This window comes from Onychostoma macrolepis, chromosome 12 (assembly GCF_012432095.1).
Source record: "Onychostoma macrolepis isolate SWU-2019 chromosome 12, ASM1243209v1, whole genome shotgun sequence".
In the NCBI taxonomy this organism is placed as follows: domain Eukaryota; kingdom Metazoa; phylum Chordata; class Actinopteri; order Cypriniformes; family Cyprinidae; genus Onychostoma; species Onychostoma macrolepis.
The window spans coordinates 24,490,721-24,517,697 of record NC_081166.1 but is presented as its reverse complement, the minus strand read 5'-3'; the positions used below and the strand labels follow the sequence as shown (position 1 = coordinate 24,517,697).

The 26,977-nt window shown below is 35.5% G+C and overlaps 1 protein-coding gene across 1 annotated transcript; it reads right to left on the bottom strand.

Annotated features, from left to right (window-relative positions):
- Positions 1–737: 737 nt before the first annotated feature.
- Positions 738–6,745, bottom strand: LOC131551612 (uncharacterized). The gene is made up of 4 exons (XM_058794669.1): positions 6,648–6,745; positions 2,410–2,574; positions 1,362–1,527; positions 738–1,271 (listed from the first exon to the last, which is right to left on the bottom strand). The coding sequence occupies exons 2-4, from the start codon at positions 2,529–2,531 to the stop codon at positions 924–926; spliced, it is 636 nt and encodes a 211-aa protein (XP_058650652.1). The 5' UTR covers positions 2,532–2,574; positions 6,648–6,745; the 3' UTR covers positions 738–923.
- Positions 6,746–26,977: the final 20,232 nt, after the last annotated feature.

Genomic DNA, 26,977 nt, shown 5'->3' with positions numbered 1-26,977 from the left:
GAAGAAAACCTTGGGAGAAACCAGGAAGTCGGGGGGGCAGTTCTCCTCTGGCCAGACGAAACCAGCATGGCGTGGTTTAATTCTAGGCTGCAACACAGGTCAGATTGAGCAGAGGACTTGTCTGGTTCTTCCCGATGGCTGAAGGGGTCTTCGCAGAGGATCTGTCTCTGGGGTTCATCTAGCTGACATGGGCCGTTTCTCAATACCAAGTACGCAAAGTTCAGACTTGTGTCCTCGGTAGTTCGGACTTCGCAAGTTCGACTCGGGAGTGCGGACTCACGAGGACGGGAGGACACAAGGACACAACAGCAGCGTACTTGATAACGTCAGTCAGCTTGCCTAAGTTATCTACACTGTATTACAATACGACGAAATACGATATTAAACACCACTGCCTTTTCGTTTTCTTCAAAATATAAAACATTAATATGTGGTTTAGGTAATATGTGCACATAAACTCTCACTAGGTATAATAAAATGAAATACGACAAGCACAACTCTGCCTTTTTTGTTAAATGTCAGTTTTAATGAACAATATAGCCATCATAAAAGTATAAAGTATAAGAGACTTGTGTAATAGGAAATAAAGACAAAAGCAAACAATTCAGTCACCTTAAAGTAAGCGCTGTATTACGATTAATAAATAAATAATTTATGAAACATAACTTTGTGCTCAGCCAAAACGATATGACCTGGAAGAAATAACAGATTTGTGACACTAAAGATTGTCTGTTAGATTTACCCAAAACAAATTTTACCTCATGTTTAACCACTACAGAGACACCAGAGCCAGCGGCAAATGTCAGAAGCACTAGCCGCGGTGAGCCTGCTCTCGGCGGATACATGAGCACTGAGCGCCTGGTGATCGCGTGGAGCTCACGTCTCCGAAATCGGCGAAACTAATTTTCAAATAGGCGCTAACTTTACAAATAAACCGCAGATTTGAGTTTTAAACAACTACATTCTACGCTCGCTGATTGGTGCGAAATGCATTCTGGGATACCTGGCTGCCTCAAGTTCCTTGATAAAGGGGGCGGAGCAAGAACACATCCGGGGATTTGAACTGTACTTGGCTCGATGTGAACTTTGAATTGGAACAGTACTTGGGCAACGACTGGTGACGACTGGTCCACAAGAACACAAGTACAGACAAGAACGCATATTGAGAAACGGCCATGGTCTCCGCTGACATTCAGGGCTGCCGAGGTCATTTCTAGGTTCTGATCCACCATCTGATCTGAATTCAGACTGGATCTGATGGCTACGGTGACCTCAGAATAAGAAAGAAACAGACTAATATTAGCGTAGATGCCACTTAGAACAGTAAAGCACATTATAATTGTAGCATTTACACATATTACCTGGAATGAAAACAATAAACTTCTAGTCTTCAAAGTACACACAGTATGTAGTTGCAGGGGAGCGGTCTGGTCACGAGCCAGTGTTTGGTGCCTTCGAAGAACTGACTGGGTTGCATCTGAAATCTTGCAATGACGACAAAGCACCACTGAAACCTTTGGCCACACCCTGATGGAGAAAGAAAAGTACATTTTAAGTTAAAAAAAAAACAAATTATGCCTTTTAAATAATTTAAAAGCTTTGAACGGCCTTGAGAAACAATTCAGTTGTTTGTTTTCGTTCGGAACGACGAACTTCTCTTCCGAAGGGTCTTCATGAGACCAGGCGGAAACACCATGTAAATTAACGTTAATCCGCCCCGTTTGATAAGAGCGACATTTCACTGTGGCTTGTTGTTAGTCTCGTTTAATGTCGTCTTTTTACTTCACGGGACAATTGCAAAAGTTTATACGCGCAAAAACCTATTCAACACACTCATGTTAACTTAAAATAAGTGCATTACTGTGGTTTACATTAAGTTACACATTTCATATATTTCGGGTTAACGTTGGTCGTATTACAGTTTTTTAATTTTCTCAAAACAATTCATTCAAACAGCACCCCACAATGGATTCCCTGCAAAAGCCTGTAACTTACTCAACATCTTTAGTTCATCTCTCAAAATTAAGTATTTATGTCAATGAACATATTGCAAACAGAATGAAAAGTCCTTGTGTCATTGTTCATAGACAAGACAGTCAAAATGCTTAGTCATGTTGTCAATATAACAGTGCACTCTGTTAGTATTACCTGATATAAACTATGGAAACAGTTTAGATGACAGTTTCTGTATTGAAATGCTTCTTATTCCATATATCCTTTCAAATGTACAAATTTACACATTACTGTATGTGGGATATTGATTGAAAGAGACTGTTTCAAAATGTTTGAATAATTGAGGATATCTCCCAATATTTAGCTGCACCCTTCAGCCATTGTAAGGCCATGATTGACAACTTGACAATAATTTGGACTACCACAACAGTGGCCCTTATTTCATCTGATATGCACCTCTGTTCTTGGCCTTTTCTGCTTCTTCCTCTGTTTTGCCTCTGTATCCTTCCACCAAGTATCTTTACTCCTCTTCGTCCTCTCGGCTGTTGACCCTGATCGTTTTCTGGATGTTCATCCATCGTCAGAATTTGTAACTCTTGTGTTGTCCTCCGTCTAGATATGCTTTCCAATTGAAGATTCATGAGATGAACCTTTGAGCTATTTCAGAGAACTGGTTTATAATTGGTTGATCTACATTCTCCTCATTAGTGAAAGTCAAGATTCACTTGCACAATTCATGGCAAATTTACAAAAAGCCTAATAGAAATGTATAGAAAATATGCTTGACAGTTTATGACAACTAGATCAACCATTTTGCATTTAATGACTTATAGGATGAACTAATAGCTAGATGTTTTGAGGGGTAGGACTAGAGAACTGTATAATACATTTTGAGCAACATGATATTAGCAACTGAAAATGTAGGAAACCGCTGACAAATGGACATAATCAGTTGCATGAATGTACCAACCACAATTTGTTCAAAAGAATGAGAAACTGGTTTTATGATGTGCACAAGTGACTAGATGATGTGGAGGTTGAAGTAGTTTTGAGAATTTCATTTCTGATCTAAGAAATGCACCAAAGCGACTGAGAAAAACTATAAGCATAATGGCTTATAAAAGAGAGAAAGGCAATCTCTTCATTATCTTTTCACGGGCACAGAAACACAAAAATATTATACAACGCGACAAAATTAGCTACAATTCATTACAGTAACACAGCTTTTGATATTAAGTGTTTTATAGATTAAACAAGGTTAAAGACTACATTCTCTTCACTTACATTTCCCTCAGACATATACAACGCTTATTTTCATTGTTTTTATATATGTTGTACGCTTGTGTATAAATATATACGTTTTAAATAAAACATTTATACCTTTTAAATGTACGTTTTGATTCAGTTTAATGTAAAGTAACGTACAAACATTTATTCAGTTTCACTTGACGTCTGAACTTGACATACACGGTCTTATATCCACTTTTCTTCGGATATACAACTCCTAAAACACTTTCTAAATAACATTTATTTAGTGGGACTTATAAATGACGCGTGAACTTGCCAAGATGGCGGTGCTGTTTCTCCCGCGAAGTCAGTGCAAGGTTCGTGCGCGTGCAGAATGATCTCAGTGTTGGCTGGATTTGTTTTTATAAGTTTAGTCAGCATTTAGCATTCTGAATGTTACCTGTATTTGAAAATAACCATTCATTTAATGTTTTTAAAATATATTTGTGCAGACTTAATATAATAAGTCTTCTCAACTAAGCCCAAGCAATAAAATTAGTTCAACTTTAATATTTTTGCCCTTCCAACATTTTGTTAATTGGATTTTTCACAGTGTGGTCAGACTCACCAGTAAAAAACGAAAGGCAAGTGCATAGAGGGAGAGAATGTGTACAGTAGAATATCAAATAAGAATTCAATAAACAGAGAATCATCAGTTTGCTGCATATCGTCTGCAGCACCGCTGCAGCTTGAGCAGAGCGCCCCCTGCCTACCAAATGAGAACACATTTAAGGCATAAACCTAAAGCTACAACTGCTATTCATCAACGCAGTGGTCTCAAGCTCAATTCCTGGAGGGCCACAGCTCTGCACAGTTTTGATCCAACCAGCTCCAATTCACACCTGCTTGCAAATTTCTAGTAATCCTGAAGACCTTGATTAGCTGGATCAGGTGCGTTTGATTAGGGTCGGAGCTAAAATGTGCTGAGCTGTGGCCCTCCAGGAATTGAGTTTGAGACCAATGCATCAAAGAAAATTGATTTTTTGCAGGGGTTTGTTTTACATTCCTTAAATTAAATGTGAAAATTTTAATTGAAAAACAAATTATAGATCAGTGGTTATCAACTGATTTAGCTTCAGTAACCAGCACCTTGACAAAACCTGTTGTACAAAACCTGATCCAATCACAGGCTCTGTTGTACCTCTGCAATTGAGGGTATGAGTTAATTTGTCATAATTAACTATGATTGCAGTGACACAAGACTAAAATTTGTGCCATAGCAGTATTTAACCAGACCAATAGACAATAACTACAGTGCTGTGAAGAGTGGAGGCAGTTCATTGTTTGCCTGTCCTGATGGCACAGCTGTTTGTGTGAGCTTCTACCCTCAGCAGCTGTGCTCTGGTAATCTGCTGGCCAGTGCACTATACAGCCAACTATTCATCTGTTCTGCCCACTACAATACACTGCTTCATTTTGCAGTTGTCTTTGCAGTTTTTTTAACCTTGTAAATCATATATTCATAATGTATATTTTTGTTAAGCTTTGTTTAGTTGCACATAAGGATGAGTGTATCTTATATATTTTTGGATATAAAGACAGTTAGCTATACCATTGACAGATTATGTCAATTAACTATAGAGTATTATTGGCTACCCAATATCTAACTTTCTCAAAGCAACCCAAAATAGACTTCTAAGGGTAATTACCATCGCAAGATACAGTGTGTTGTAAGTGTTGTAGTCACATACTGAAATATTGTGTTTATGGGAAATACGAAGGAAATAGAAAATTTAAAAAGGGCCAAAAACAGAACCTTGGGTAACCTCATATAAATGATTGGGGCCTAGAAGTTTCCAGTGTTAACGGGTAATATTCTAGTTTTAAGACTGGATATAAACAATATCAACTCATTTCTTTATAAAGTCCATAAAAATGACATGAGTAAGGTTATAAAAAGCAGCACTGCAACTTAGCAAAACTACAAAGGTAGAACTACTAATTGAATTAATAACACTTTACTATAAGGTCTTATTTGTTAACATGGGCTGACATGAACATGAACAATGAATAGTTGTATTTTTATCAACTAACGTTAGCAAAGATTAATAAATGCTGTAACACATGCATTGCTCATTGTAAATGTTAGTGTTAGCCAAATTACAGTAAATTCTATATAAAATTATAATAATAATAATATATCCATGGACACTTTTTATGGAGTGCTAGCAAAATGTAATCAGTTAATTAAAAAAAAAAAAAAAACATCTTTCTCTATGGGCCGCATATTATTACAATCTTTTTACGATCATTTTATGATCATGGTCTACACTCTCCAAACATTTTCAAATCATATTACCAGCCAATGTTGGAGCTGCTTTTGAAATACTCCATTCTCACTCCATTGGTTTGGCTTATAAAAGAAACTACTTATGAATCTGTCTGAGTTCTCCAAATATTGACTCAGATCAACCACAGGAAAACCACCAGTCAAAAAGTCACCAAGGAAAAAATAACCTCTTTGTAAATGCTCATGTATTTCGCACAAAATGCTGAAAAGAAGATTAATTCTATAATGGAAGATTCGCAGAAAACTGATTTTGAGTATTACTTTTCTTAATCTTTTTATTTGCATATACATACTCCCTTTGTGATTTCTTTTGAAATATGAATCATAATGATGTGTTCATCAGAATAATCCAGCCCTTTGATATCTATTTTTATACCAACTAATAAAACCCCGTTCCCCGGCCACCACCCTTACTCTTTTGTTCTTTAAGGGATTGTTTTTACATATTTTGATGATAATCTGATTAGATTAACAGATTAGATTAGATGCATGATTGCTCTCAATTTCCCTTATTTCTTAAGGACGTGTAATGTTAATGCAACAGTAGTTAATCATCGACATTATTGATGATATTCAGCCGAGAGTCAGTCTCAGCAGTGAAAATGGATTAGCCCTCTGGCAAAATCACTAAATTCATATTTTAAAACATCTTTCAAGAAAAAAAAATGAAATAAAATTAGCCTAGGCCTATCAAGGAAGGCAAAATGAAACAGTGCGTTTAATTCTAACACGGTCTGGAATCGAACCGATGCTGCATGATTGATGCTGGTAAAATATTTATCCCATATGTTACGTTCCTGGGCGTAAAGTTATTATTTGTATTCATTTTTGCATTCATTCTGTGTGATGTATGTTGTATTGCATGCTATATTGTGCGCAGTGTTTTTTTTGTTTGTTTGTGTTTTCTCTCTCTCTCCCTTTCTCCTTCTGGCAGCGCTTGATTGGGACCAGCTGCAAGAGATTACGTTGTGAGCGGGAGCGTTTAAATGCTGGGAAGCGGAGCACTGTTGGGGAGCTTCTGGAGTGTGCGCGTCGTGAAGCCGGTCTGTCCTCTGTCTCCTGCCCCAGACTACTTTTGATTGTGTAGTGTTGATGAGTGACGACGTTGTTGACTTACGGTTGAAATATTCTCTGTGTGAGTTACTTCCTTTCAGTCGCGCCGCGTTTCGTAAACCCCGTTCACACTAGCAGCATGTCGCCAGGGGCTAGCGATGAGGCGTTCCCACTACTGGTTGCCTTGACAGCGAATCCGGTTTCTTGCCGCTACATACAAACATTTTGGAGGCAAAAGACTAAATATAATCTAAATTAAATCCGTACATACAAACAAAAATGAATGAGAAACAGAACCTACTTTCTTCCATTGCGTAAGTTTGTCTACAGCTGAGAGGAGAACAATCACATGAGCTCTACCGTCGTCTTTCGCTCTTCATTTGCATAAAGTTGAAGGACTGTGAACTTTGTCGCGTCGCTGGAGACGCCCCACCCGGTCGCTATCGCTCGTGTCGCCGGAAATCGCCAGCTCTTCATTGAAATGTATGGGATCGTGTCGCTTTGTCGCTGCGTGTCGCTTGTAGTGTGAACTGGGCTTTAGCATCAAAGTATAAACTCCACTTTAGTTCTCTGTAACCAACACTCAAGAGTTTCTGCAGTAAACAGTTATTCGTTATTTGTTCAAATTATTCGTTAGTTCAGAAGCAGTAGGTGGGGGATTGCCTTTTATTTCTCCGAACCCCGCTTTCTCCTGGTTTTTGACCAGCGAGGGAAGATTCTTGTATTTCTTTTCAGGATTTTCTTTGTGAGGTAATTTGTCTTCCTAAACCCCTAGTTAGTAACTTTGGTTTGTTATTTTGGCCTGGATCCCCTTCTGAAGAGATGTGCTGCTTGATTTATGAAATAATAAACTTGTCAACTTGTAATAATCTCTGTTGTGGTCATTGTGAGCTGGGACAGGAGAGGAGCGTAGTTGTTCTCTAATTCTATTTTATTCTTGTCATCGGCCTGGCCAACCCTAGACTGGTAAGGACGCGACACATAAAAGAAACAATTCTACACAGTTGGTTATGTACTCCTGTGAGCCAGTGGTTTCAACCTTGGGTCAAAGTCAAAACTTTAACTGCTTTGCCCAGCTGCTGAAATGTGGCTCTGTTGGAGGATATGTGTGTAGAAAGTCTGACTTTATACTGCTAATTTCTAAAAAGCAGAATCTTTATAAGCCACTGACCATGCCAGATCTACCAATGCACTTCTTTCTTTGACAGAAGACACAACATGAATCCACACTGAGTGCTATAAACATCTAAGCCGAGCCAATATTCAGGGGTGTGTTTCTCACACAACTTAACTCGCTGATTACTACCACAGTACGATGCATAGTTGGAGAAACTAACCAATTAGTCACAACTGTTTCCCAAAACCTTAGCAACATGGTCGCGCCTCTGTCGGTTTGAACGACGTTGGTTCTAACAATATAGGACTGTCGTTAATGATGTCACATGCAGGTGGTGGAGTAATAACTTCATAATTGATTCAAGATGCTGCTGTAAAGAACATGACTACTACACTGTTTTTTGTTACATGTTATTTTGCTCATAGGGTTTAGGTTCCCTCGTATGCCATACTCCAGGGTTCCATTACGCATTTATGCACATGCACACTCTTCAAAAATGTTGCTAAAAATGTAGATTGAAACGGATACTCGTTCAAATGGAATGAATGATATACGATGTACTGCATGTTAGCTTGCTTAATTACAGATTAAATCCACGTCATACTAACAGAACATTATGCTTCTAACCACAAATTGAGAACTATAGTTCCAACCATGTAAGGATGCAATGCTTTTAGTGAATGTTCATTTGAACAATGGTTTTGGGAAACAGGTTTCAGTCTTTCTGCTTCAGACTTTCACATTTAATTCTGTGTATAACTTGCTGTTTCTTTGACATTATCTGTGAAATTTACTAGCAATTTCTGAGTTTAATTGTTTCTACACCAAATTTGCTCCAGCATGTTAAAATGATTTCTGAATAGTTATTTAAAATGATATTTCACAGTTTTGCTGTATTTTTGATAAAATAAATGCAGCCTCAGTGAGCATGAGATATGTACTTCTTTCCAAAAATTTGAATTGTAATTCATGTTATGCTGAAAATGACTTCCAGTATAACTACAGTATGCAAAATGTAAAGAGATTAGTTGCTTCATGCAGGCTCTGACTACGTGGGAGTCAAGAATTGGACGTGGACATGGAAGCAGCCTGACTACAGAGCTGTTTTGAAACATTAGGAAAAGCCCAGAGGAAGACAGAGTGAAGAGGCCAGAGGGAGACGCTCAGAGGCAGAGCTGCATTAATGGTGTTGCCTCGGAGGAGGCTCGGGTACAGTGAGGAGTAATTAAACAAGCTTTAGGAGAGGCATACATCAGTGTGCATCTTACCTGCTGATTCAGGATCTGTCGCTAGTCTACCTGATAAGAGAAATGACACCAGGAAGGAACCATGACTTCCTGAAAACCTGCCTGCCTGAGTGGAAAGAATATTGATGTATGTATTCAGAAGATTAAGTGAGACTTGCCAAATGAAACGGTACAACCCTCAGCCTCCTCACCCTCTCATCTTAAAAAAATGGTAATAGAGGCATAGTTACATTCTTTCTAATATATAATAATAACAAAATACAACTTGAAATGATTTAAACACATTTAAACTAGTGCTGGGGATGCTATTTTGAAACTGTAGCAATAGTCAATAGTTTAAACCAGCAGTGTCCAATCTTGTTCCTGAACTTCACTGTCCTGCAGAGTTTAGCTCCAACCCCAATTAAACACCTGACCTTACTACACATAGTAGAAATTGTGTTGCGGAAAGCTGAAGCTAAACTCTGTAGGACAGTGGCTCTCCATTCAAACAAAAACGTTACAGAGGTTTTAGTTCATGAAAAGGATTTATTAGCATATTTTTATCTAAATTATATATCTTATAAAACACCAAAATTGCTAGAAAATAAAAGCCATAAATCTAAACAAGTTGTGTTCCAAATTTGAGGTTTAGATCTCAAAAAATGAGCTTTTAGTAAAATCTTACAGGCACAGTACCAAACATGCCAGCAGTACTTAAAGGTGCTTCAAAAGGTTCTTCACAGCGATGCCATAGGAGAACCATTTTTGGTTCCACAAAGACCCATTCAGTCAAAGGTTCTTTAAATGATCATCTCTTTCTTACCTTTTTATAATCTGAAGAACCTTCTTTCGCCACAAAGAACCTTTTGTGAAACAGAAAGGTTCTTCAGATGTTAAAGGTTCTTTATGGAACCATTTAGACAAAAAGGTTCTTCTATGGCATCGTGAAGCACCTTTATTTTTAAGAGTGTATACACAGCAGTGGGATTACAGGCGCACAGACACATGTTCATTTTTTTAGTTCACTCATACATCTATTACTACACACCCACACAATTCTAATTGTATAATTTATCCAACTGGCTCTAAAACACAGCAAAAGCAGAAAAGGGGAAGGGGAGAAAAAGTCATTGCTTTATATGCCAAACCTGAGAAAATAGCAGCATTTGGTAAAAAATAAATAAATAAATAAATAAATTTTGAAGCTTTGCCAACAGATTGACAGTCTGTTTTATAGATGATTGGCCTTGGGATTAAAAATAGCAATTTTAATGGATTCGGTTGGGACATTTTTTTCCTTAAGGTCCTGAATGTAACTATTTTGTGTAGTGTAAAATAGATCTATTAAAGGAAATGAAGGTGAAATATTAAAATTCTAATAAAAATACACGTATGCAAAAAAAAAAAAATCTATGCTGTGGGCATTAACACAGGCAAAATTATCCACAAAAAAAAAACATTTTTACATAAGGATGCACAAACATATATTAAATATAGTAACAATATAATAACAGACAACACAGAATTTCAGAAAAAAAGAAAACTTATTTCATAGGGACATATTATTGTTAACATTTTATAAATCAATAAATTGTTAAAATTATATGAATTCAATTGATCAGTTATACTCTTGATTTAATTTTTTTTTTAAATTAAAACTGAATCCAGAAAAAAAAAAATGGAAATGAAATATACAGAATTTGGGGGAAAGAATAAAGCAGATTTCATAGGGCCCTAACTATAAGTGTTATTCTTTATTTGAGAAGGCTCAGTGCAATGCACAGATCAAAAGACCATTGAATATTGTCTGACTTCCTTTCCTGACTCTACCATTGATTTTTAAACAGTGCTGTACTGTCAAACAGAACAGAAGACATGAACTTTGGTTTTGATCATGATTCCCTTGACATCTGTTAACCCTGCTCCCTCACATCCTGTCTTTCTCTTTCTTAGCCCCACTTTCTCCCACTGTATTTTAAAATACAGTAATAATTCTTCAAAGTGCTGCTACACACATTGCATTTATGATATCCAAAATGCTCACTCATTATTTTATCAAATAAATTTGGGGTTATATTTAGGAAATTGTTCTACTTTGTACCAGGCTTACTTGTAAAGTTTAACGCTTTTCTTAATGCACATTACTTCAAAGCAACTTGATTATTTATTTAAATATGCATTTATTATTTATATATTTATTATGTATTATTTACTTGTGGTACAGACCTAATTAAATCTCAAAGAATGTATTATTCACATGAATAATTCATAATTAGGACAGCTTTTGATGTTGATGTAGGTTTCAGGACATTCAAGATCTGCAGTCTGGTAGAATTTAATCTAAAGCAGATTAACTTTTTTTTTTTTTATGTTTTGCCATGCATTTGAATGTCTTCATCTTTCAGTGCAAAGAGCAAAATGTCATACAAGTCAACTGTTGTACAAAATGTCAAACAAGTCAATTCTTTTTAAGCAATCCAATATTCAGTTGTTTCTATGTAGCCACTATCACAACTGACTCACTCCATAATCCAGCACGGTCTGCTCCAGTGAGTCTGTATTAAAGCTGTCTTTCTTGGTTTGTTTTGCTGAGCTGATATTCTTCCCCCAGCAACAAGAGCACACAAAACACAAAGGCCATTGCAGGAAGATACAACTACTGTCTGAGACATACTGAAAACCTGAACAGCAGAAAGTACATCTTGCTCTGACCTCTCCTGTACACTGCAGTGGTTGAATCCTACTGTTTAGCTGAACGTTCAGACACCATTTCAAGTGGGGCATGTTCTCACAACGTCATTGTGAGAAAAGAAAAAGAAATATGTGCACAAAGGCGAAAATGAAAATGAGAAATTCCACTGTCAGAATTTGTAACTCTTGTGTTGTCCTCTGTCTATATGCTTTCTAATTGAAGGTTGATGAGATGTACCTTTGATCCATTTCAGAGAACTGGTTTGTCATTGGTTGATCTATATTCTCTTCATTAGTGAAAGTCAAGATTCACTTGAACAATTCATGCCAAATTTATTAAAAGTCTAATAGAAATGTGTAGAAAATATGCTTGACAGTTTATGACAACTAAATCAAGCATTTTGCATTTACCGTAATGACTTATACGATGAACTAATGACTTGAAGTTTTGAGGGGTAAGACTATTGCACAGAAAACTATATAATACATTTTGAGCAACATGACAATAGTAAATGATGATGTAGGCAACCTCAGACAAATGTACATAATCAGTTGCATGAATGTAGCAATTGCAACTTGTTCAAAAGAATGAGAAAATTTTATGATGTGCACAAGTGACTAGATGATGTGGAGGTTGAACAAGTAGTTTTGAGAATTTCATTTCTGATCTGAGAAATGCACCAAAGCCACTGAGAAAACTGTAAGATGACTTTGGCCCTTGTATCTCAATCGAAGGTTCTGATCGGTGTGTGATAAATTTTGACTCCTAGTGTTTCCACTTGGGTAATTGTGTGCTAATTGAGCTCAAACTGTGCAGACTTGAATGAACAATATTGAATGCCAGTGCTTTCTAAATGACCACATGGTGTAAGCACTGAGAAATATAGGGATTTGTGTGTAGAGTTTTGCAGTAACAGTTCACCAAATCCAACTCATGTGTCAAAGCAGGGGAATAGTGTTTATAGTTTAGGGAAATGGGTGTGCTTTTTGAAAAATGGCATTATGGTTTTGAAATTTTAGTTCAAAAGCCTGGTTATAGTGTTTTAGCAATCGAGAAAACTGTAAGAAAAGTTTACTTTCATTACACTACTGTAAAGTTATTTTACAGTAGATGAAAAGCACTAGAAGAGAAAAGTACAAAAACCAAACAACTGAATATACAGTAAACACATTGGAATATCTTGTCAGTTTCTGTACAACAATAAATAAATAAATAAATAAATACAGCATCCAAGTTGCATTACAGTATTGGTAATATCCTTATTTGTTATACTATAACAGTTTCTTAGTCTTCTGAGAAAAGACTTTCTCTGCCTCCCCTAGACAGTCGACTCTCAGTTCTGCACAAATACATGTAAAAAGTACTCGGCTACAAATCAATTCAACAGTTACGAGTTTGAGGGTGTCACGGATCGGCCAGGCCCAACTCTCCACCAATCACAACATTCCACCTCACCTGAGTACTAATCACGTCCACCTGCACCTCATCCGCTCATCACCATCACTGAAGATAAAAACCCCATCACCAGTCACACACACCGTCTGATCTCGTCAGCTAGACGTGGACGCTTCACCCCGCAACCTGCTAAAACAAAGAACGATATCCTTTACGAATTCTACTTACCTCGCAAAGCCTTACCTTCTGTTTCTGAAGTACTTCTATGTACTGTAATTGTAATGTGTAAGTAAATGAGCCTGCAGGCAGCATTCCTTATGCTCATTCCATGCACAAGAACATGCTCAACTATAGTGCTTTATATTTCATCAGGAACAAATGACCTTTGACCTCATCCCCTTAATTTTTCTTTTCTCGTCCTATTCCTCTTTGTCTCCCACTACCAGGATTCATTTTCCAAAACACATAACCACCTGTGCTCTTGTTCATATTATCCTGAGATTCTGGCTGCTGTGTCATCAGTTTTGCTACTGAATGTTCAAACACGGATAAATGTGTGCTATTTGTGTTCATTTTGTGATTATTGACGTAGTTATATTGTGTATTTGTGTTTTCTAAATAATAACTAAACCTTTGCAAAATGTTGCTGTTATTGTGTAGAGTTTTGCAGAAAACATTGAGCAAATTGGAGCATGTGTGAAAGCAGGTGGAATGTGTTAAAAGTTTTGAGAAACGTGTCTTTGTTTCGAGAACTGTATGAATGGTTTGGAAAATTGGGCTAAATGTATCAGTTATAGTGTGTTAGCAATCGAGAAAAACTGTAAAATACTCGTAATCAGACTACAGTTACTTTTTTATTGATTACATGATTACATATTATTCACACAATAGAAATAATTTAATCATTTATTGATTCTCTCTAATTCCTATTTTTTATCTTTTAAATGTTCCTTTCTAAAATAGTCTACCGCTTATATACACTCAGAAAGTGTTCCAGTTTTGTGGACATATTCACACAGAGATCAGTCATTATTCAGGTGGCGACACAGTATTTGACCAATGATTTACAAAAATAATTTCATATTTAAGAAGTGTTTCAACATTGCATCAACTACTGATGAACACATTCATTTTTATTTGAATTATCACTGTATACATATGTATTATTGAACGGCTTTTGTCTTTCAAACTCATTAAAATGCACAAATTCTCTTTATTTCTAATTTGCAGACATTCTCAAACTTTTTGTCATCTGAACCTTATTCACCTAATATATTTATTTTAAAGGGGTGGTCAATCAGCAATTTTGTAAAAGACAATATCTCCCTTTGCATTGAACTTTGAGCAACTTTGCAGTAACTTTGCAGATGTTTTGTATGCTCAAACAGCAACATTACACACTAAAGTAAAAAAAAATCATAATCAGTGAACCTTTAAGTATTTTGAATGAATTGGTTGAGTGAATGATTCAGTGGGTGGGGAAACTGCACAGGAATGTTTTCACTAACAAATCATTGATACATCAGTACATTAATGTATTAGTTGCATTATTACTCTAATCAGTCAAAATTCTTAAATGTGCATTAATATTTGATTCAGCATTTTACATTTAATTAATTACAAAAACATTCAGTTATCAGATCATTTGTGCCTTTCACATTCTATGTGTGTTTGCCACCTACTGGACTGTTGTGCAGTCATGATGTAGGCTACTTATGATTATACAGTAAGGAGAATGAGATTTTTTGCATTATGGTAATGAGTAAATTATTATTATTATTAGTAGTAGTAGTAGATGTATAGTATTAGTATTAGTATAAGTATTAGTATTATATTTCCACATCATGGAATGGTAAAGACTGCAACTCAGTGGTTTTCTGATATTTATCTCAAATATAGAATTTTCCCACATGCTATTAACATAATCTGTTTAAATATTGTCAACTGCAAAAAAATAAAATAATAATAATTATGCAACTTGTATGCATTTAATTTATTTAATTTGACTTAATTTTATTAATAAAATGTTAATATTATTTTGTTGATCAAATAGTAGTTATTTTAACATTTAAGGTCTTTTAGCATGTTATAGGCCTATATTAAATTAAACGAGATAAAATAAACAGGCATAAACATGATCCATGGTTTTTTTCATTTGTGTCTTGAACATTTGTGTCTTACATCTCAGGAGGATTGTGGTCATGGTTAAAATATGCATTTTATATATATGTATGTATACTGTATATCATTAGAATTAATTGATACTTTTGAATGGACATCAATGGAGAAATATGCTTTGATGGTATAAGCAGGGATTAATTGGGCAATGCTAACAGACTGGGCTGGGCTTCTAAAATGTTTACTGACTGCTGAACTCAAAAAGCACAGTTAAACAAAAAATTCTAACTGATTTAATAGCCATTGCATTGCATAAAAAAATTAAATGCATAAAAAAATGCAATTTAGAAGTTGTCGTTTTGCATTTCTGTCCTGACCAAAACATGATGGGACCTATAAAGCAATCAGTGGTGATAAACCTTATTATTCTAGTACTTTATTATTCTAGCATTTTTTCATCCAGTTTTAGTGGTCTCTACTGTTAATAACATATGAATAAGTCATTTGTAAAAGATGTTTTTACAAGCTTTTAACAAAACAAGCTGAAGATAAATAACGCATAATGATTTGTATTGTTAAGATCTGTATGTGTATACATATGTATGTGCGTTCTGAGATAATTCCATGTGGGATAACCATATCAACTCTTATTGCTTGCCAAACTGATAAAACAATTTTATTTCTACAGCTAAATCATCTGCGGTGTCTGCTGGAAATCTGTTGTAAATCAAACATTGAACTGAATTTAATCAGTGCAAACATTCTCCCCATAGAACACACACACACACACACACACACACACACATACAGGAAATACCAAAGCATTCTAGGTCAGAATGGATGTATACATTGTTTGACTCACTCAGTAAAACACATGATTAACCATCTCAACTTCATTATAAAATGCAAAACACAACAAATGGCAAATGAAACAATTGTGAATCATATTGTAAGTGCTTATGCTGCTGTTTCTACTTTATATGAGAGAGTAATGTTTCTCTTACAAGCCATACTATCCCAATATCTGGTGATCTGTACAGGAAAAATGTTCTGCCGTTGTAAATTTTTCCATGAGCATAATGCCGCATGCTCACAGAGGGGTAACGTGGGAAGACATATGGATCCAATCAGGAGAGAGGTCCCTTGGGGGTCTGTGCATGCTCAGGACCGCTGCAACAAAGGCACTGTCCCACATGTTTGAAATGGAACGTAGGAAATCCGAGACTGTGAAATGTGTAGGAATGGATCATGCTTCTCTCCAAGCATAAATAACGTCACGCCCCACCCTTCTTTGAAATGGAAATATTACCCACAATCCTCAAATGACGGTTTTCATCATTTAGGGTTAAGCCCATTGGAGAGTTGGTTCAGGAGTCGATTATAGTCTGTCTGGTTAGCTATATTTTCGATCCAGCCATTTTTGAATAATGAAGAACATGACAGATCACAGATATTTCTGATAAATAGCCTTGTGTCACATCTATCAAGTTTTTAACCACTGGATATGTGTTGCACCACTAGGTGGTGTTAGTTACCTATTTAAAACAGCTGCTTATCTACAATCTCTGCAAAAACGCTTTCATACACATTTCATAACATATTTCATAGGGCCCTATTAGTGTTTAAATTGTTTATTAAAATGTAAATAAAACATTAAAACTGAATAAAAACATAAAACTGAATTTTTGAAAATGAAACAAAAATGTGTTAAATAATAACAGTACGGTAATTACAGTGTAATTGCAGTTATTTTTGTAATTGCCCTCAAGGGTTTGGGATTTTGAGTTTTGGATCTAACACATGTGTTTTAGAGAACCTCTTTGTTCATTGCTTTGGACTTTGGAAAATGTGAGACAGCCAAAAACCAAACACATTTATTTCTCATTATTATGCTCCCTTTTATCTGGGCCTCTTTCTGGCCATAAACTCAGTGTTTTATATTACAAACAGACAGATTTACAATTTTTTAATTTCATCTTTTTTAATTTAGTTAGTTTTTGAGGTTTTTATTGGATCTTTCCGATCATGTGGAATTCATTAAGTTTAATCTCACATTCCTTCCTGAAAATGACAAATGTTTGCAAAGTATTTCTTGATGTTGATGGTTTTCTGAATGGATGGGTGTGCGTGAGCCAAGAGGGTGTCCGTGTGTTTTCAGGTGGGCTTAGATGTATGAACAGGCCTGTGTGAAGCACTGGCAGCCCGAGGAACAAACTTGTACTCACCACATGGCTCTTTTACAAGGCTTCTCACTTCAGGACAGGACGTGAAGTGCTTTCCCACACTGTATGCCACAATGTCAGCCTTCATAGTGCCTTTCTTTGATTGGAGATGAGAAGGACACAGAATTCGCAGATGGTAAGGTACATCGCTGTCTGTCCCTAAAGGTTGTGTACCTCTCACAAAGGGTCACTCTCAGAGATCCAGATTTCCAAACGCTGGCGACAAAGAGGCCATAACTGCACCGAAGCAGAGCTGAGGAATAAATGAAGAAGTCTTAACAGAAATGCCATTGAATAAGAGTGCTTGGAAATGTCACAATGTAATAAGAGTGTTTGTTATTTGTGGTCTTTCATGCAGGCTTGGCAGCACATCTGAGGGAACCTTGGAAAACATCTAGATCTGAACCTCTTGCTGTCTGCCCCTTTATACCCCCAAGTCTCCATCATTGTTCATTGTTTTCTGAGAAGTTAGTTGTATTTATATGGCACAGTCTGGCATTTCAGAACGTGTGCTTACATTATTACACTTCTATATGCATTGTAAGAAAAGTCTGTATTGAATTTTCACAGGTGTTTTACACATTTTATTTCATAGAGATTGCATTGTGTTTTATAGTTGAAGGAAATGCTCGTAAACTTAACAGAAACAGCACTGGGAATTTTATGCCGTATGGGACTTATTCATTTTTCTACTGATTTTTTTTCCTTCTTTTTTTTCTTAGAGTGCATGTTCTTATTTAGAAAGCCTATATTCTATGTGGTAAACTATTGTGGTCTGAATATAAGTGATTTACTTACCACAATAACACCCATGTATTTGGGTTTATGGATGGCGTTGTTTTTTTGTTTTTTTTTGTGTGTAGGTTTTGCCTCATAGAAATGTTTTCTAAGGCTCCTCATGGAATCGATCTGCTTCCCATTGTGGGTAAATTAACCAATAAGCAGGCAGAAGTTGATTTTTATATGACAGCCACAGGAATGTCACTTCACTGCGTTAACACAGTTTACATGCAGAACTGTCCATTTTGGATTGTTTTATGAGTGGATTCTACAAAGTGCTGTATATTCCATTGGTATTTATTATAAATATAACCCACGTTAAATGATACTTGCTGAGTAGAGGTGTTCTATTATTTTTTAAGCAATCAGATTGAAAGGAATAGTTCATGCAAAAATTTAAGTTTGCTAAAAATTTGCTCACCCTCAAGCCTTTCAAGATGTAGATGAGTTTGTTACTTTATCTGAACCGATTTGGACAAATGTAGCATTACAACATCACTCTCCAATGGATCCTCTGCAGTGAATGGGTGCCGTCAGAATGAACACCTGATAAAAACACCACAATTATCCACATGACTCCACATGGTCCATCAATCAATGCATTTTGAAGTGAATAGCTTTGTGTTTGTAGGATACAAATCCATCATTACAAATCCAATTTTATCACTTCTGGTCAAAATTTAGGTTCATAATCCGTAAAACAACTATAAAACATAATTCCTTTTCCACCCAAAGTACATCCACTGTCCTCTCACATCAAAATCCACCAACATATTTATTTAGAACTGTTTTGAACTGTTTTTGCTTGTAAACGGTTCTTAATCTGGGGATATTTCTCTATTGATAATATGACTTTTTCACTGAAAGCAATATCAGAGGACTTGTATTTTAGCCGGAAGCAATGGTTTGAAGTAAAAAAAAAAAACATCTTAATGATGAATTTTTTATCCCTATGCGGCTTTCTGCTTCACAAAACATTAACTGCTGGAGTCGTATTGAAGGATCATCGTGTTGTTTTGATCTGTTTGAATTTCTCCAAATCTGTTCCAATGAAGAAACAAACTCATCTGCACCATGGATTGCCAGAGGGTGAGTAAATATTCAGCTAATTAAAATTTTTGGTAACCGTCTTTAACATTTTTGCCAGGCAGATGATAAAGCAGGCTGCAAAATCCCATAGATTTGCACCGAGGGAGGCACCTGAGTCATATTAAGAGACCAGATTATCATAGAGACTTATCATAGAAACCAGTCACAAGTGTCAGTTTTTCGAAATTGAGATTTCTACATCATCTAAAAGCTGAATAAATAAGCTTTCCATTGATATGTGGTTTGTTAGGATAGGACAAAATGAGAGGTCGAGATAAAACTATTTGAAAATCTGGAATCTGAGAGTGCAAAAAAAAAAAAAAAAAAAAAAAATACTGAGAAAATCAACTTAAAAGTTGTCTAAATGAAGTTCTTAGCTATGCATATTACGGATCAAAAATTAAGATTTTATATATTTACGGTAGGAAATTCACTAACTATCTTCATGGAACATGATCTTTACTTAATATCCTAATGATTTTTAGCATAAAAGAAAAATGGATAATTTTCACCCATACAATGTATTTTTGGCTATTGCAATAAATATACCCCAGCAACTTAAGACTGGTTTTGTGGTCCAGGGTCACATATATAATGGTATAGGTAATATATATTGTCACATGTTGACCCAGTTTTCCTCTGTTCCCTTATTAGTTAATTATCTCCTCACCTGTTTCTGTTTCCCCTTTGATTACGTTGATTACTTAAAGCCTGTGTTCTCCCTTCTTTCTTTGTCTGCTATTGTTTGTTTGCATATTGTGTTTTGCTACTCCTTGCTCCTGGAATTCTACTGTGGATTATTATTAAAAGACTTCTGTTTGTTCAACTCCTTCGTTGTGCGCCTCCTTAGCCAACACGCGTAACATATACATATATATATATATGTATACACACACACACACACATACATACATATATATACACACTGTAAAAAGTGAGAATTGACTTAACTTAAAAAAAATTGAAAACCCGTTGCCTTAAAATTAAGTACATCATTTAAAAAAAAAAGTTAAGTGAACTTGACAATTAAATTAAAAAATTTTTAAATTATCATTTACTTAAAAATTTTATGGCAATGGGTTTCCTCAATTTTTAAGTTAAGTCAACTTATCACTTTTACGACGTGTGTGTATGTATGTATATATATATATATATATATATATATATATATATATACTGTATATGTATGTATGTATATATATATATATATATATATATATAATGTATATGTGTGTGTGTGTGTGTGTGTGTATATATATATATATATGTGTGTGTGTGTGTGTGTGTGTATATATATATATATAGTTTTGTATCAATAAAGTCATTATTATCTGCTCTGCAAGTATATGGTATGCCTCAGTGGCTATTTGCATCAGTATTTGCTTAATTTAAATTTGTCTGTCCAAAATTCAAATTTAGTTTTGTGTCTACAAAAACTTTATTTCATTACTCCAGACAAAACACATTTTTCAAAGACAGTAGAAATAATTACGAAATTACGTGTGAAGATACTTAAATGGGTCAACAAAGCACTTTAAAATAACTGCATTTAATATAAATTTAAACTATAATTAATTTTCATTTAATTGTAAATAACATGTAAATAACAAAATTAAGTGTCCGAAAACATTTCACACTTAAGTATAATATTTTAAAGTATATTATTTTCACAAGTGCACAAATGTTCAATATTCACTATTGAGAGCAGAAGATGATTAAAATCATGACAAAGACATCTATATGACCTATGTGAAGTAACCCTTTAATTTATAATAATTTTACTTAACAATACAATTTTTGCCCAAACATGATTTTTATGAGAATTTTAGATATTGTTCGCATTACATTATTAAAAATATGGGGGCAAAGTGTGTCATGAAAATATATATTTTTTTGGACTTCAAGGTGTGATATGACTCAAATTGTATGATGTAAGAAACCACAGTCTGAATAAGCATCAAGATTAAATGTATCTGCTGTTTTAACAAGATGACCTCTGTGACCACAAACAAACCAAACAAATCAGCTGTGGCATCATTTCTGATACACATGAAATCCACATTTGCCATGATAATGCTTTGGAGAAAACATCTAATTTTCGATCATTTCTTAAACAGCCACCAGGTGTCATCCTAAGGACACAGATTCTGTGAGCAACTTCAGAATGTCCTCTATGAGGCTGAGCATTGTTTCCACACACATTTTGTCTGTCCACCCACAGTTCCCTGTTGGAAGACACATTCTGATAATAGATGTGCTGTATTTGTCTATAATGAGGCTGAAGCTTATTTTTGTCTGTGCTAATGCTCACACACTATAATTAATTATTTTTGGTTTAAATGATCACTGGTGGCGGTTCATGATTCATTTTACCCTGTAAAGGTGAAAATGAGACACAATCCTTCTGTACATTCTGCATTTTAATCATAAAGACCTCATGAAATAGCTAGACAAGTTTAGTTTTTAGTTTTTATCTGCTATTGCTAGTTGTATATAGATGGTAGCCTAATAAAAGATGTATAATGTGAACACCTGCTAAAAGATACCTTTTAGCAGCTATATTAGCATATGTTAGCCTCAAAGCTAACTAAACATCACAAAACTAAATTAACTTAATTAGTAAATGCCAAATCATTGTAGAAGTGTAAACTACACTACGTGACTTTTACACTCCGTATTTTCCATCATAGTCTTGCTGTTCTTACATTATGAGCCATTTCCTCTTTCATTACAGTTTTAATTCTTTACACCAAAGGTGAGGTAGGAATTTCAAACAGAGTAATTCATTCTCACAAAGCAGGCCTACTTTTCCTCATATCCCCTTCACAAAAGCAGAAACACACGTGTCCTGTCCATATTGTCTGTCCCTGAGAGTAGGAAGCATGTGACCAGTGTCTTTTCAAGCAGCTGAAGTCATCAATGGGTAAGGTTAGCAATTTCCATAACATTGATCAAGAAAGGAAGAAGGATAATGAATAATGAATAATTTTTCTGTAAATTATATTAAGTTTACCATGCGTTCATATGTTATGTGTTATACGAGTGCAGTTTTAAAAACTCTTTTATCCATTTACATTATTTGCTGCATTTTTGTCACATTACAAATAAACTTCCCATATTATGTTATTTAAACATGAAACACCACTGAGATGTCTGTCACATTAAAAATCCACATGAGCTTGACAGCAATTAAATAAAAGGAAAAAGGGAACTCATACACTATACAGGCCTGAATAAAATATGCTGTAGCATTTCTGTTCTGGAATAAAGTGTGCATGTTCTCTTATTATTTCAGTAACAAATCCATATAACATTTCTTATGTGCATCAACAGAAAATATTCACCAGTTTGAAATGTGAAATGTCTCTCCGAGATTTTTAATGACTATATGATTATATATATCTCAGATGCATGAGAAATTCCCGCTGATGACTGTTCTCTATGGATTATGTACCGAGGTCATTTTGAGATACAACATTTGTCCACAGGGTGTCTCTAAAGATCAATCTTAAGGTGCTAGACGTGTGCTGTACAGCATCTAAAACTTAAAACCTGTGCTATTTTTTTAAACCAGTTAGACAGTTTGTGAATAATGACAATTGTATCTTTTGTATGAACTATTTAAGGTAAAGCCAGTTCACACATATGGTCTGAGTTAAATGAGATGCAACAGAACCATTCTTTTATACATATATCTAATGTATTAATAGTTAACATTTGTCTTTAAAATCTTCTCATGGGCATGTGAGGTGCACTGAGAGCCAACGGTTAGGTGGGTTACGTTTACAAGTGTCCTCCTAACTTCTGGCACCATTCTCACAACCATCATTGCCATATTTTTAGGGCTCCCTGCTAAGTGGACACTTCAGCAGTGTCCCATGCTGAGAAGATTTCGCCAGGTCGTGGAGAGAGCCCATCTCATCTCTGAAGAGGATCTTGGGTAATTAGCATTAGTGCATCTAATTGGAGGTGAACCAGTGCAAAAAAGGCCAACGTTCGTCATATAGCTGCTGCCAAAATGTCCCAAGTACCCACTGAAGCCTGTGAGATAAGTGGCCTGGCAGTTTTTCCATATCACTGTTTTAATGACACATACTTGATGAGCATGTAAACTACCAGCTAATGATACGGTCTTATATGACGCAAATGAAACAGCTTAGATTCTGTAGTGTTTCAACTAGCCTTAGTATTTCAGCTTGTATGATGCAAAAGCAGGTTTTATGAACTCATCAAATGTTCTCTCAAATAAAAAGCACAAATTATTATTATTATTTATTATTATTATTATTATTGTTGTTGTTGTTGTTATTAAATGTATTAAATAAATTTAACATAGTAAAGAAATATGTCATCACTTTGTAGTAGACATCCCATTTACATGAGTAGCTAAGACTCAGTATATTGTGTATACTGTGTAATATAATAATATATAGAATTCTTATATATATATATACATATAAATATATACAGACATTGTTCAAGATTCATTTGAATATATACATGTTACATCCAGTTATTATAGACTTGACATAAATTAACATTTTTATTTGGAAACATCCACTTTCTGCTTTATATTTACAGTCTTTCAGTAATGAGATCCTGACTTGTTTCAACCCGAATTCAAGAAATGTTGGGATGTTTTTTAAATTTGAATAAAATGAAAACTAAAAGAATTTCAAATCACATGAGCCAATATTTTATTCACAATAGAACATAGAGAACATAACAAATGTTTAAACTGAGAAATTTTAAAATTTTATTCACAAAATGAACTCATTTCAAATTTGATGCCTGCTACAGGTCTCAAAATAGTTGGGACAGGGGCATGTATACCATGGTGTAGCATCTTTTCAAAACAGTTTGTATACGTCTGGGCATCAAGGTTATGAGTTTCTGGAGTTTTGATGTTGGAATTTGGTCCCATATTTGCCTGATATAGGTTTCCATCTGCTGAAGAGTTCGTGGTCGTCTTTTGACATATTTTTCATTTAATGATGCGCCAAATGTTCTCTATAGGTGAAAGATCTGGACTGCAGGCAGGCCAATTCAGCACCCGGACTCTTATACTACAAAGCCATGCTGTTATAATAGCTGCAGTATGTGGTTTTGCATTGTCCTGCTGAAATACACAAGGCCTTCCCTGAAATAGACATCGTCTGGAGGGGAGCATATGTTGCTCTAAAACCTTTACATACATTTCAGTATTCATAGTGCCTTCCAAAATATGCAAGCTGCCCATAGCGTATGCACTTATGCACCCCCATACCATCAGAGATGCAGACTTTTGAACTGAACGCTGATAACACACTGGAAGGTCTCCCTCCTCTTTAGCCCGGAGGACACGGTGTCTGTGATTTCCAACAAAAATGTCAAATTTGGACTCGTCTGACCATAGAACACTTTTCCACTTTGAAACAGTCCATTTTAAATGAGCCTTGGTCCACAGGACACGACGGTGCTTCTGGACCATGTTCACATATGGCTTCCTTTTTGCATGATAGAGCTTTAGTTGGCATCTGCAGATGGCATGGCGGATTGTGTTTACCGACAGTGGTTTCTGGAAGTATTCCTGGGCCCATTTAGTAATGTCAATGACAGAATCATGCTGATGAGTGATGCAGAGTTGTCTGAGGGCCCGAAGACCACGGGCATCCAACAAAGGTCTTCGGCCTTGTCCCTTACACACAGAGATTTCTCCAGTTTCTCTGAATCTTTTGCTGATGTTATGCACTGTAGATGACGTTCAGGAACATTGTTTTTAAAGTATTCAACAATCTTTTTACGCATTCTTTAACAGACTGGAAAGCCTCTGCCCATCTTTACTTCTGAGAGTCTCTGCCTCTCTAAGACATCCCTTTTATAGGTAATCATGTTACAGACCTGATGTCAATTAACTTAATTAGTTGCTAGATGTACTCCCAGCTGAATCTTTTCAAAATTTCTTGCTTTTTCAGCCCTTTGTTGCCCCCGTGTCAACATTTTTGAGACCTGTAGCAGGCATCAAATCTGAAATGAGCTCATTTAGTGGATAAGAGTGTAAAGTTTCTCCGTTTAAACATTTGTTAGTTCTCTATGTTCTATTGAGAATAAAATATTGGCTCGTGTGATTTGAAAGTCTTTTAGTTTTCATTTTATTCAAATTTTAAAAAACGTCCCAACATTTCCGGAATTCGGGTTGTACTTGTCTGCACTGAGCTTGGCCTAAACAGTTGTAAATATGTCATTTACCAAAACAGACTGGATATATTGTGGCTGTTTCACAATAAACAGCTTTCTGTGGAAGCAATGATATGTGGCGCCCGTTCTTGACATCTTTAATGTTACTATAACTGTGAATGTTTTCAATTTAATAATGTTTTGTATGATGTGGAATACTTGTTTATGATGTCACTGCTCGATAAATTTTCACATCTGGTGCAGGTAATGTAAGTTTCCCAAAAATGACTTTCTATATGTCTCGATGTGATTAGCATCTTTGATTCAGCTCCACACACACATGCACTCCACCATACTGGCAGCATTTCAAATAAGCACACTGTCATTGTGTAATACTCTGTGTGATCTGTTGCTTTTGCTTCATCTGAGCAGCAGTTTTCCTCTGTTTTTCTCTAGCTAATCCACAATAAACAGCCATGTAAACAGATAAACGTAACAGAGGATGGGTCTAGAGCAGGGACTGACACAAAGGCACTGTGCCAGGGTAAATAAATGGCCTGAGATGTGGCGTGCTTTCTGACAGAAGGGTCAAATCACTTTATATGAAATGTGTCATCAGTTAGTCCTTTATTAAATGGTTGGATAATCACAGTGAATACTGAGCCATGTGAGCTGTTGTCTTCACATGTACTATTGTAGATTTTGAGTCATATTATTGAATGCACTGAGAGTATTCATTTAGTCTTAAAATTTTAACATAGAAAGTGTAATAGAAAAGTTCATAATTTGCACAGAAAGATTATGGTTTTCCAATACAAGGCTCACTGTAAAATGCATCTTTATTTTTGCAAAACTCTACCTACCTATACATTCAATTCACCAACAACAAATTATGATTAGAAGCAGATTCTTGATTAATAAAGACTTATTTTCATGTGGTTCTTGCACAATACTATATTATGACCTCAAAGCACTTTCACCATTGTGCATTATTTGTAAACTAATGCATTTTGACATTTGCATCACATAACCAGCTCCATATGTATGGCTTTTCAGACATAGCAAACTTGCTCAGTAGCTCACCCGGTACAGCATTGAACTTGCAATGTGGAGCACTCGACTATGAGTCTAGTGAAATATGAGTCGCAACACTCGATAAAAGATTTCAAAGAATTGAAGAATCAAGCTAAAATGACAAGGTTGCTTCAGAAAATGTGTTATCTCACATTTGCTTTTAGTTAACTCTGTCGGTTAGGTATAGGGTAGGGTGTAGTGTAGGTGGTATGTGTCACTCACCAGATATTTCATTTCCGAACTGCTGTGATATGAACAACAATTCATGTAATAAAGCATTGCCAGATTCACATTCTTCTGTTTTGAATAAAACTGAATAGACTTTTGGTGCCACTTACTTGACATTTTACTTGCAGAAATGTCGCCACAGGCACATTTTTTCCAACAAGTTTTTTTCAGCTTTGGTTGTTGTTTATGCATTTACTAAATTTACTGGTTACTTTTGAATGATAAACACTTTTAATAGTGTTTGTTTTGGGTCTTAACATAAATCCAGCTGAGAACCAACAGGTTGCATAGATC